Raw genomic sequence first — 13,370 nt, forward strand, 5'->3', positions numbered from 1 at the left:
CTACTGCGTTCCTACACTTTGCTGTACTCCACTGTGTAGTCCTTTGCCTCGTGGTGCCAGGTTTGGGATTGCACTCCTTCAAGAGGCTGTCACTCTCACCAATGCTGAATACTGGTTTGAGAGTGCAACACTTCCAGAGGACTGCTGCATTGTCTGCCTTTTCCCACTCTTCTGCGTGGCTTCCCACTTGCAATTCTGAACTCTAGCTGGCCGTGGGGTGATCACCTTCTGGAACCTGCAATCCAGGAAACATTCAGCCATCTGTATGCCCTGCAGTGAATCCTGCAGCCCCTCAGCTTGAGTTTTAGTTCTGGAGGCACTTTTTGCAAACATGGGCCTCCAGAACACATTAACTGCCCTGAAGTTCCCACATGGTTCAGTAAGTGCAGGCTACCATTGCAACTTTCCCTCCCTTCTATATATAAACTTAAAAATACTCTTGAGATATATTCATATAATTGCAGTTCGCCAAATCTAAACTATTTTAATGTATTCAACTAAACTGCTTTTTTTTCTGTTCGCTCCTCAAAGCGAACTAACCAAAGACTAATTATTCAAACTTAACAAGAACCACTAGATCACTAAACACAAAGAAACTAAATGAGATCTCTAGGTACTTAGCCTAGATTCTTACCTTAGAATGCTTGAGTTCTGAGGCTCCATTCCTCCTTTTGAGTTGGGTGTGAGAAACTGTTTTCCTCCTCTCCACCGAATTCTTACGATCACCAAATTCTTAGAGTTCTCTTCTACTCTGATTATGATTCACCCTTCTCTCTCCAAGCTCTGTGCTTCTACAAATGGTGAACAACTCTGATCTCTCTTGTAGTCAGCTTTCTATCCATTTTCTACTTGTCTTTGGGAAGGAACTATAGACCAGTTTTCTTAATGTCAGTGGTAGGAAAGATAATTCAATCATTTCTCGATAATGTATTAGAAAAAGATCTAGAAACTAAAAATACAATAAAGAATAGTCAGTATGCATTTCAAAAGGGAAGGTTAATCTTGACCAACCTTGAATTCTTTGAAGTAATGGAGAATGTAGATAAGGGTAATGTAGATGTAATGTACTTGGATTTTCAAAAAGTATTACATAACATCATGATTAAGGTCAGAGCAGGCAGTCAGGGGACAAGTCGAAAATGGATAGCAAGCCAGGTGCAAAACAGAAAACAGAGAGTAGGGTTTAAAGGTATTTACTCAAACTGGAGGATGGTGGGAAGCAGTGTTCCCTCTAAGTTGTCCGATTGCACAGTCATGCAGGGAACAAACAGGCCATACATAAGCAACATTCCCTTTAAGATGGGCACATAGGTAATGATTTTAAAGGGAATGTTCAGTACAACAAGTTGGCCACATACAGCAACCAGCAATGCGAGGGAACATTGGGAAATAGCGTTCCACAGCGAATAGTGCTGGGATTATTCTTGTTTCCTGAAACCAAATCATTTATGTAAATAGTAATCAGAGGTACAATTTCAAAATTTGCAAATGACACCAATTTGGGGGAAGCCTGAGAGAAGGACTGCAACAAAATACAAGTTAATAAACTTGCAGAATGTGCATGTAAATAACACATGAATTTCAATATAAATAGAAGTGTATTTACATACTGTCAGGTAAGCCCCCCATCTACCAAGACTGAGGCACATATTATTTCACCACATGAACATTAAAACTTGAAATTACAAACCCTGACTGGAAGGTCATTTGCATAGTACTAGCAATGTTGGAACAATGGGGACCCAGTCGTTACTTCCCCAATACACAGAAGAAATGGTCAGACCAGTTTTAGTCACATAACTAACTGGCTGGTGCAGAGAATTTGGACTTCCACAAAGGATTCGAACTCCGAAAGCTCCTGGCTGCTGGTTTGATAAGGCTTCTCTCCTGTCTGCCCTCATCTCGCTCTCACCAGCTTCGAAAACCATTGAAGACACAAACTCAAAGAGAGAAAAAGTCTCCAACGTGAACAAGGTTTAGAAGGAACACTGGGCCCCAACGAAACGCAAGACCATATCTTCAATCAAGGACTACAGCGAGCTCAAAGCACAGTAACAAGAGATTGCCTCAAACTGTTCTACTTTTCTTCTGCTCTTTTCTGTCCTATTTGCATGTGTGTATCGCGTGGTACATGCTGGGCGTGAACTATATTAGAGTTTAAGGTTTAATAAATTTCATCTTAAAACCAGGATGCAAATAAAGATTTACCAGGATGATACCAGAACTGAGAGGTTATAACTATTGGGCACGACTGAACAGGTTGGGGCTTTCTCTAGAAAAGAGAGGGCTGAGAGATGACCTAATAGAGGTCTTTAAAATTATGAAGTGTTTTTAAGGGTAGATGTAGAGAAAATGTTTCCATTTGTGGGAAGTTCAAAACTTGGGGTCATAAATAAAGGATAGTCACCAAAAAATCCAATAAGGAATTCTGGAGAAACTTCTTTACCCAATGAGTGATTAGAGTACGGAACTTGCTATCACAAAGAATAATTGAGCCAAATAGGATAGATGCATTTAAAGGTAAGTTAGATAAGTATATAAGGGAGAAAAAAAAAAGAATATGCTGATCCTGGGGTTGGCATCCTTCCATCTGTGAAAGATGATGGACACTCAGCAAACAATCTATTTAGATGTGTCTTTTCTTGGTGCACCTTTGCTGATGGCCAATCCTTGAGAGGCAGGTTCTGCCAGAAATGCTGTATGAAGCTGTCAAGTGACGCTGTGAGTTGTTGTTTTTAACATTGGTACCTGTTTCCAAGCTGCTGTAATTGGTCATCGTGGGACTGCACACCAGTCCACAGGATATGTCACCATTTCCCTCTTTTACCAGCTAGTGAATCCCAAATGCGATAGTCGACATTTAGGACCTTCATGTCATGCTTGCAAGCATCCTTGAAGCCGGAGCTTTGGGTGCCCCACTGGTCATCTGTCCTCGGCTACCTTCCCGTACAGAAGGTCCTTGGGTATGTGACCGTCTTCCATCCTGCAGATATGTCCGATCCACCGAAGCCGCCTCAGTTGATTAGTGCCAAAACACTTGGGAGGACTGCTACATTTGTGATTTTGTCCTGCCAGGATATACCCATAATGCGCCAGACAGCGAAGATGGAAATTATTGAGCTTCTTTTCCTGGTAGCTGTAAGTCGCCCATGTTTCACAGCCATATAGCAAGGGTATGCTGATAGGATTAATTGAATTATGGTGAGCGGAGGCTCGTGTGGAGCATTAACACTGGTATAGACCAGCTGGGCCGAGTGTCCTGTTTCTGCTATTTAACTTCTATGGAATACACATATTTCTCTTTTGAAGTTTGAAACTAAGAATAGAGTTTACAACTTTGAGAAACGCTGAAATATGAAACAAAGCCAGGAAAATATTGGAAATACAGAGCTTTGCCAGCATCTGAAAAAAACACCGGTTCGCACTTCAGGTATAAACCCTTTATTTGTCAAACGTTAAACAGTCTTTTTATTTTCAGGTGTTGAGGTAAACTCAGCTTCACCCTTATCCTCGATGCCTATTGTAAATCCATGTTTACATGCTTCGGTGGGTCAAATTAGTGAATTATGAAAATGTAAAAATAAACTGTATAGAGGTTACTCTACAACATTTGAAGATTGTAAAGAAAAATTGAGAGATTTGGAATGTTTCTAACGGAAATATATGAACAATCCAAAAACCACCGACTCATAAACCGGGAGAAAAATGCCCATGAAACTAATTGGAAGGCTGAAGTGCGGTCTCTTTAAAAATGCAAATAAGGAACAAGGCCGCTGCCTCTTTAACCGCTGGTGACGTCAGTATTTTATAGTAGTGGAGCTGTGGCCCTGCTTTTGAGAACAGGAAGCCCCGTGCGCTGATTGAATCGCCCGGATCGGGTTACAAGATGGCGGATGTTGTGCTGTGGTGAGGGGAATTGTTGAGGGGAAAAGGAAGGAAGGAAGGCAGGCCGGCCTGGCCTACCTAACCCATACTACATTAACCACTTGTATTTAATTTCTTTTTCTTCCTTGTATTCCTTTATTTATTTGCAATAACATGTCGCACGACTCTTTACTAGCGTTTTTCACCATTGTAAAATCACGGCGGTAACGGTGTAGCAGAAGAAAAGCGAAAGAGGAGAACGACGGCAGCCCCCCGAAAAATAGTGATAAAGAAGGGGAAGGAAATAAATATGTCGGATACGCGGAGGCGGGTGAAAGTGTACACGCTGAACGAGGACCGACAATGGGACGACCGGGGCACGGGGCATGTGTCTTCGACCTATGTCGATCGCCTGAATGGAATGTCCTTGTTGGTGCGGGCCGAGTCCGACGGTAAGAACCAGGGCGAGAAAGAGGGAAACCGCCTCGGGCCGACCCGCTTCACCTATACATTGTATATGTAGTTATATCCCCTTTGTAAAAGGAGCTACCAGCTGGTTTTAAAAATAAAATCTTCGCTTTTTGATATACTCCGAGGCGTTTTTTTGTTTTACACAGTAATTGCGAGTTTTTAAATGACCCGAGTGAAAGATGAGCCAGATGTTGGAATTCTGGAGAGGCCAGGAAAGTGTATAAATGTGACGTGCGGGGGAGGAGGGAGTAGATTTAAATGATATTTACAATAGAAACGTAGTGTGTTCAAGGCATATGTTTTTTTTTAAATTGTGTTCATTCTTTGTGTTTCATCCTTCCAGGTTCGCTTCTATTGGAATCGAAAATCAACCCAAATACTGCGTACCAGAAGCAGCAAGTAAGTCATGTAAAATGTTGCTCACATTTGTAAAGTGTTTTTTTTATGCATAAAGGAAGATACGATTCATGGGAGCCACAAGAAGGCAATATTCATTTTGTAATTTGGAAGTCACGTGCAGAGGTTATACTAACTCAGTTAATTCAGTCACTTGGAGTTTTTGTTCATTTTAAATTGTACAATAAAAGGTTCCAAGTGTGTTCAGTTTACTTCATTATTTAAAAATGTGGCAATGCAGAAATCAGTAGCTGCCAGGTTACTCACTGCCTTTTGGTTTGATTTAATTTATGAAAAATTAGCTAAAATACCTTGCAGGTGAACAATCAGTTGTGACCTCTATCTTATTGTAAAACAGGATACATTGATTGTTTGGTCAGAAGCAGACAATTACGATTTGGCACTCAGTTTCCAAGAAAAGGCTGGATGTGATGAAATCTGGGAGAAAATTTGTCAGGTACTGTATACACTGCTAAATGAACTGGTACTGAATAGATAGAATTTATATCATTCCAATTTATGCTTTCTTTAAGAGATAAACTGGAAGTTTACAAGCAGCTTTTAGACTGATGAAATTGTGTTGGGTTCTTTCTAACCCAATGCATAAAATCAAACGTAAAGGGAAATACGAAATAAAAACAAAGTGCTGGAAAATACTCAGCAGGTCTGGCAGCATCTGTGGAGAGAGAAGCAAAGTTAACGTTTCAGGTCAGTGACTTTTCGTCAGTAAAGGGAAATACATCTGTTCTCTGCTATCTTTTTCATTCACCTTTGCAAAAAGATTCCTTTTGTGAATAATCTGTTGCATGAGCAAATGTTTCCAATCAATGTCTATAGTTTAGCGTACCAATTGTATTTTGACATCGAGACTGAAATTGAAAGCAGTTTATAAGCTTATCAAATTTATAGCTGTATCCATTCCTTATTAAGTGTTTTACTCCAAGTCTGTTCTTGTATCTGTTTTAAGAAGTCGCAAACTTCAGGGTTTTTCAGTGGCACAGCTTATGTCCTCAGTTGGTCAATTCAGGTTGATTCTCCTTTATTTATGAACACAATAGTGCAGTGGTTATGTTAATGAAATAATAGTCCACAGGCCTGGATTAATAATAGAGAACATGAACTGAAATCCCATGATGGCAGTTTGAGAATTTGAATTGTTTCTAAAATTTGGAAATTAAAAGCTGATATCAGTAATCATAGTCTGGCTTATGTGACTTAGTCCCACACCAATGTGGTGGCCCAGCAAGCCACTCAGTTGTACCAAATCTTGAACGGCTGCAGATTGTTAATGAATGCCGGTCTTGCCAGTAACACCCATATCCTGAGAGTGAATGACTTCTTTCAAATGTCAAACATTGCCATTTTTTAAATTTGGGTGATATTTAATTGAGGCTTAGACAATTGATCAGAACTTTTAATACTTCTGTACAGCATCTAACTAGTCTTGATTCCAACATTGCAACACTGACTATACTTCAAAAGTACTTCACTGGCTGTAATAAGCTTTGAGATATCCGGTGGTCGTGAAAAATACTATATAAGTGCAAGTGTTTTTTTTTATTGTCAGTACAACACTTAGCATAATCTTCTTACCTGCAGCTAATTGAAAGCTTTATTTATTCTCATATATGCCGAATAATTTGTAATCACGTAATGTTAGACCTTTAAGATATTTCCCGTTAGCTATGCAGCATCAGTTCAAAAGATTTATTCTGAGTGAATTAACTGAAGAGTTTGAATTTTATTTTCATTGGCATTCTATTGGTATGACAAAGAACCCATGCAAATTCCTTGGAGTTCTGTACTGGAAATGTCTTAATTGTGTACATACTCTTAATCTCCCATGCTATTGGATATGGTAAGTTAGAGAATATGGTCTCGGCTATTTTTGTTGTCGACACTCCAGTTTTTCTCTCTGCACTACCATCTTCCTCAACTTTTCCTATTTGGGTGGGAGGTGGTGGCTGGTGTGTTTGTATAAGGAGCCCCAGTTCAGAGCAATTTGTGGGAACCTGATGGTTAGATTGTTCAATGGCAGAATGATTTTATATCGGAGTATTGTGTGTAGTTCTGGTCTCCTTACCTGAGGAAAGGTATGCTTGCCATAGAGGGAGGGCAACAAAGGTTCACCAAGCTAATTCCTGGAATGGAAAGATTGTCCTTTGAGGAAAGATTAAATAGACTGGGCCTTTATTCTCTGGAGTTTAAAAGAATGAGAGGTGATCTCATTCAAACATACAAAATTCTTACAGGGCTCGACAGGGTAGAAGCAGGAAGAATGTTTCCCCTAGCTGGGAGTCTTGAGCCGGGGACACAGTCGTAGAATAAGGGGTCGGCCATTTAGGACTTAGATGAGGGATTTCTTCACTCAGTGGTGACTCTTTGGAATTCTCTACCCCAGAGGGCTGAAGAGGCTCTGTTGTTGAGTATGTTCAAGACTGAGATCGATAGGTTTCTGCATATTAAAATCAAGAAATACGGTGATAGTGCAGGAAAATGGTGTTGAAGTAGAGGATTAGCCATGATCAAATTGAATGGCAGAGCAGGCTCGATGGGCTGAATGGCCTACTCCTGTTCCTATTATGTTCTCGTGATTCCCATTAGAAATGAGTACATAGGAGTTTATGTTTGGGTGCTGAGGGAAAGAGTTAGAAAAATTTGGGCTTCTAACCTCCCTATTTTGTCCTTTAGTACTAAATTTTATGTTCCTTTTTTCTGACCGATTCATTGACTGACTAGTGAAAATCCACTTTCCTCTTTCAAACCTTTTCAGCCTCTTAATTGCTGTTCCAGTCAATGCAGCTTCAGTTTTTCAGGTTTCTCATCTAGGAAATAACCTGTCATCTCTGGTATAATGTGAGTAAATCTACATTGCACCTTTTTCATTAGTTCAATACTCTATAAGGGGAGGAAAAAGAGTGGGAAAGCTATAGTGATCGAATTCCCTAGTCATAAGGGGTACAGATAGATATTTCTGTGGCTGCAAACATGACTCTGGGATGGTATGTTGCCTCCCTGGTGCTAGGGTCAAGGATGTCACGGAGTGGCTGCAGGGTATTCTGAAGGGGGAGGGTGAATAGTCAGAGATCATGGTTCACATTGGTACCAATGACCTAGATAGAAAGAGGGATGAGGTCCTGCAACAAGAATTTAGGGAGCAGATTAAAAATCAGGACCTCAAAGGTTGTAATCTCTGGATTACTCCTGGTGCCAGGTGCTAGTGAGTATAGGAATAAGAGGATAGAGCAGATGAATGTGTGGCTGAAGACACTGTGCAGAAGGGAGAGCTTTAGTTTCCTGCATCACTGCGTCTGTTTCTGGCGAAGGTGGGACCTATACAAGTTGGACGGGTTGCACCTGACCCGGGGAATGGGACCAATATCCTTGCTGGGAGGTTTGCTAGTGCGGCGGGGGGTGGGGTTAAACTAATTAGGCAGGGGGATGGGATACAGAGTGGAGGTACAGTAGTGGGTCTTGCACAGCCAAATATAGAAGAGAAATTAAGTCAGTCTGGAAGGCAGCGCAATTATCGATCTGTTAAGGCACAAGCGAATAATGCAAGGCTGGATTGCATCTATTTTAACGCAAGAAGTCTTAAAAGTAAGGCAAATGAATTGAGGGTGTTGATTAACACATGGGAATATGATCTTGCTATCATGGTTGAGGGAAGGGCAGGACTGGCAGCTCAATATTCCAGGATATAGAATCTTCAAGCGTGACTGGGGGAAGGGAGGATGTAAAAGAGGAGGTGTCATTGCACTTGATCAAGGGGTCAATTGCTGCAGTAAGAAGGGGTGATATCTTAGATGGTTCATCAAATGAGGCCATATGGGTAGAACTTGAAAACAAAAAGGGGGTAAGCACTTGGCTGGGAGTGTACAACAGGCCTCCAAACAGTCAGGGAGAGATGGAGCAGATATGTAGGCAAATCTGAGAGTTGTAAACATAATGGGGTAATAGGGGATTTCAACTTCCCCAATATTAACTGGGATAGTCCTAGTGCAAAAGGCTTAAAGGTGGTGGAATTTTTCAAGTGCATACAGGAAAGCCTTTTGAGCCAACACTTAAAGTCCTACAAGAGAAGGGGTGGTACTGGACCTAGTCCTAGGGAATGAAGCCAGACAAGTGGTAGAAGTGTCAGTGGGGGAGCATTTTGGTGATCCTGATCTTAAGTCTGTAAGCTTTAAGGTAGGTATGGAAATGGACAAAGATGGACCAGTAATAAAAAGGTACTGAATTGGGGGAAGGCCGATTTCAATATGATAAAACAGGATCAGGCCGAAGTGGACTAGGAGCAGCTACTTGTAGGAAAGTCTACATCAGACCAGTGAGCGACTTTCAAAAAGGAAATAGTAAGAGTTCAGGGCCAACATGTCACCATTAAGGTGAAGGGTGGGTCCAACAAGTCCAGGGAACCCTGGATGTCAAGGGATATAGAGGATTGGATAAGGAAAAAAAGGAGGCTTATGGCAGATTCAGAGCACTGAAAACAGCAGAGGCCCTAGAGGAGTATAGAAAGTGTAAGGGGCGGGGTGGGGGGGGGGTACTTAAAGTAATTAGGAGAGCGAAGAGGGGGCATGAAAGAACACTGGCAGGCAAGATGAAGGAAAATCCCACGGCATTTTATAAGCATGTTAAGGGCAAGAGGATAACCAGGGAAAGAGTAGGGCCTATTGGGGACCAAAGTGGCAATCTGTGTGTGGAGCCGGAGGACGTAGGTGAGGTTTTAAATGATTACTTTTCATGTGTGTTCACTATGGAGAAGGATGATGTAGGTGTAGAGATCAAGGAAGGGGATTGTGATATACTCGAACAAATTAGCATTGAAAGGTAGGGTTAAAAGTGGATAAATCCCCAGGCCCAGATGAGATATATCCCAGGCTGTTATGTGAATTAAGGGAGGAGATAGCTGGGGCTCTGACACATTTTCAAATCCTCCCTGGCCACAGGAGAGGTGCTGAAGGACAGTGAATGTGGTACTATTATTCAAGAAGGGTAGCAAGGATAAACCAGGTAATTACAGGCTGGTGAGTCTAACATCGGTGGTAGGGAAAGTATTGGGAACATTTCTGAGGGACAGGATTAATCTCCACTTGGAGAGGCAGGGATTAATCGAGGATAGTCAGCATGGCTTTGTGGGGGAGATCATGTCTAACAAACTTGATTGAATTTTTCATGGAAGTGACTAAGTGTGTAGATGAGGGTAAAGCAGTTGATGTAGTCTATATGGACTTCAGTAAGACTTTTGGTAAGGTCCTGCATGGGAGATTGGTGAAGGTAAGAGCCCATGGGATTCAGGGCAATTTGGCAAATAGGATCCAAAATTGGCTTAGTGGCAGGAAGCAGAGGTCGATAGTTCAGGGTTGTTTTTGCGATTGGAAGCTTGTGACCAGTGGTGTGCCGCAGGGGTCGGTGCTGGGTCCCTTGCTGTTTGTAGTGTACATTAATGATTTAGACGTGAACATAGGTATGATCAGTAAGTTTGCAGATGACACGAAAATTGGTGTCGTAAATAGTGAGGCAAGCCTTAGATTACAGGACGATGTAGATGGGCTGGTAAGATGGGAAGAGCAGTGGCAAATGGAATTTAATGCTGAGAAGTGTGAGGTGATGCATTTTGGGAGGACTAACAAAGCAAGGGAATATGCAGTGGGTGGTAGGACCATAGGAAGTACAGAGGGTCAGAGGGACCTTGGTGTACTTGTCCAAAGATCACTGAAAGCAGCAGCACAGGTAGATAAGGTGGTTAGGAAGGCATATGGGATACTTGCCTTTATCAGCCGAGGCATAGAATATAAGGGCAGGGAGGTTATGATGGAGCTGTATAAAATGCTAGTTAGGCCACAGCTGGAGTACTGTGTACAGTTCTGATCGCCACACTATAGGAAGGATGTGATTGCACTGGAGAGGGTGCAGAGGAGATTCGCGAGGGTGTTGCCTGGACTGGAGCATTTCAGTTATGAAGAGAGACTGGATAGGTTAGGGTTGCTTTCATTAGAGCAGAGAAGGCTGAAGCGGGACCTGATTGAGGTATACAAAATTATGAGGGGGGTAGATAGGAAGAAACTTTTTCCCTTTAGCGGGGGTGTCAGTAAGCAGGGGGCATAGATTTAAGGTAAGAGGCAGGAGGTGTAGAGAGGATTTCAGGAAAAAACTTTCACCCAGTGGGTGTTTGGAATCTGGAACACACTGCCTGAAGGGGTGGTCAAGGCAGAAACCCTCAACATTTAAGTAGTATTTAGATGAGCACTTGAAATGCCATAGCATACAAGGCTCCGGGCCAAGTGCTGGAAAATGGGTTTCGAATAGATAGGTGCTTGATGGCCGGCATGGACACGGTGGGCTGAAGCGCCTGTTTCTGTGCTCTATAACTATAATGGAGTGTCCAAAACTCCTTGTTGTATTCAGATTGTGACCTATCCATTGTTTTCTACAGATTTATCACCACCAATACTGTTGTATTCGATGGCCCATGTATAAAACCAGTCAGGAGTGTGACGACAAAAGTACAATTCTGTAGATGATTTTGCACAGGTCAATTTTTTTTAATGGATAGAGATGTATATATTTGAAGTGCTAATGCAATCCAACAGTACTGTACCTCTTTGCCTTGCAACTTAGTTTTTGCTGTTTCAAGACTGCCAGGTTATGGTTCAGTTTCATTTGCACCACACCATTAGAGGATAGCAGGAATGCAGGAGCTGGCCATTCAGCCCATTGAGCCTGCTCTGCCATTCAGTACGATCATGGCTGATCATCCACTTCAATGCCTTTTTCCCACACTATCCCCATTGCCCTTTGTCATTGGTATTTAGAAATCTGTCAGTCTCTGCTTTAAACATACTCAATGACTGAGCTTCCACAACTCTTTGGGGTAGAGAATTCCAAAGATTCACAACCCTCTGAGTCAAGAAATTTCTCCTCCTCTCAGTCCTAAGTGGCTTCCTCCTTATTTTGAAATTGTGTCCCCTGGTTCTAAACTCCCCAACCAGGGGAAACATCTTGCTTGCATCTAACCTGTCTCTTCCTTTTATGTATTTTGTCGGTTTCAATTAGATCACCTTTCATTCTTTGAAACTCATGAGAATACAGGCCCAGTTTCCCCAATCTCTCTCCATAGGACAGTCCTGTCATCCCAGGAACAAGTCTGGTGAACCTTCGTTGCACTCCCTCTATGGCAATAATATCCTTCCTAAGCTAAGGCGATCAAAACTGCACACAGTACTCCAGGTGCGGTCTACCCAAGGTTCTATACAATTGAAGCAAGACTTCACTACTCCTGTACTCAAATCCTCTTGTGATAAAGGCCAATATACCATTAGCCTTCCTAATTGCTTGCTGCATCTGCATAATAGCTTTGTGACTTATTGTCAAGTAGCCCCAAATCCCTTTGTGTATCTACATTCTTACCATTTAAGAAATACTCTGCACATCTGTTCCTGCCAAAATGGATAATCTCTAATTTTTCCACATTATATTCCATCTGCCACGTTCTTGCCCACTCACCAAGTCTGTCCAAATCCCCTTGAAGCCGCTTTGCATCTTCCTCACAGCATACATTCCCACCAAGTTTTGTGTCATCTGCGAACTTCGTAATATTGGCCCGTTTATTCCTACTCTCTGCTTTCTACCTGTTAACCAATCCTTAATCCATGCCAGCATATTCTCTCCTGTCCCATGTGCTTTAATTTTGCTAACCTACCTCCTGTGGGGGACTTTATCAAAAGCCTTCTGGAAATCCAACTATACTACGTCCACTGACTTGGAGGCCTGCTATCCGACCTGGACCTGACGACACGTGTCGGGTTTGGGTCGGGTCAGGCCCATCTTCTGGGGCCGGCTTTCAGGCTCGGGTCGGGCTGGACACTCACGCTAAGTGCTCTGCTGGTAAGTATTAAAAATAAAAAAACTTAACCTGAGCTGGGAGTCCGGGACTAAACTGAGTCTGCGCAGTGAGCGAGTGACGTCACTATGACATCTCGCGCATGCGCTGCAGCTTCTTGCAGGTTCAATGTTTGGAGCGTAGGTAAAGGGATGGTCGGGCCGACTAGTGGCGGGGTCAGGCCGGGCTCTGGCAAAATTGGAGGGACGCGGGTCGGGCTCGGGCCCGCTGTGGGTCAGGTCGCGTTCTTTTTCCTGACCTAAAGCAGGCCTTGACCCCGACTCCCTTTTATTAGATCTGTTACTAGCATCCTCAAAACTCCAGGTTTGTCGAACATGATTTCCCATTCATAAATCCATGTTGACTATGCCAAGTCAGATTGTTATTATCCAAGTATCCATTGATCACATTCTTTAAAATAGGTTCTCACATTTTCCCTACAACTGATGTAAGGCTAAGAGGTCTGTAGTTCCCTGTTTTCTCTCTCTCTCCCTCCTGTAAATAGTGGGGTAACATTTACTACCTTCCAATCTGCAGGAACCGTTCCAACATTCTATTGATTCTGGAAGATCACCAATGCATCAACTATCTCCATAGCTACCCCTCAACACTCTGGGATGTAGAATATCAGGTCCTGGGGACTTGGCAACCTTCAGCCCCATTAATTTCTCCAATGCAACCTCTTACTAATACTAATTTCCTTCAGTTCCTCATTCTCCCTAGTCCTTTGCATCTCTAATTCTGGGAGATTTCTTGC

The 13,370-nt window shown here is 42.5% G+C and overlaps 1 protein-coding gene across 5 annotated transcripts in view; it reads left to right on the forward strand.

Moving 5' to 3' along the window:
- The first annotated feature begins 3,817 nt into the window (after nucleotides 1–3,817).
- The window catches only part of LOC137376403 (serine/threonine-protein phosphatase 4 regulatory subunit 3), a 79,923-nt gene continuing 70,370 nt past the window's right edge, over nucleotides 3,818–13,370 (forward strand). Inside the window, exons 1-4 of one of the 5 annotated variants that reach the window (XM_068044895.1) lie at nucleotides 3,818–3,906; nucleotides 4,061–4,316; nucleotides 4,679–4,734; nucleotides 5,090–5,188. In XM_068044895.1, the coding sequence (XP_067900996.1) occupies nucleotides 4,175–4,316; nucleotides 4,679–4,734; nucleotides 5,090–5,188 (297 nt within the window). In that variant the 5' untranslated portion in view covers nucleotides 3,818–3,906; nucleotides 4,061–4,174. Of the gene's footprint in view, nucleotides 4,317–4,678; nucleotides 4,735–5,089; nucleotides 5,189–5,247; nucleotides 5,440–13,370 lie in introns of those variants that run through there. The other 4 variants (XM_068044898.1, XM_068044899.1, XM_068044896.1 and 1 more) reach the window with 4 other exon arrangements.

This window comes from Heterodontus francisci, chromosome 13 (genome assembly GCF_036365525.1).
Source record: "Heterodontus francisci isolate sHetFra1 chromosome 13, sHetFra1.hap1, whole genome shotgun sequence".
Classification (NCBI taxonomy): Eukaryota; Metazoa; Chordata; class Chondrichthyes; order Heterodontiformes; family Heterodontidae; genus Heterodontus; species Heterodontus francisci.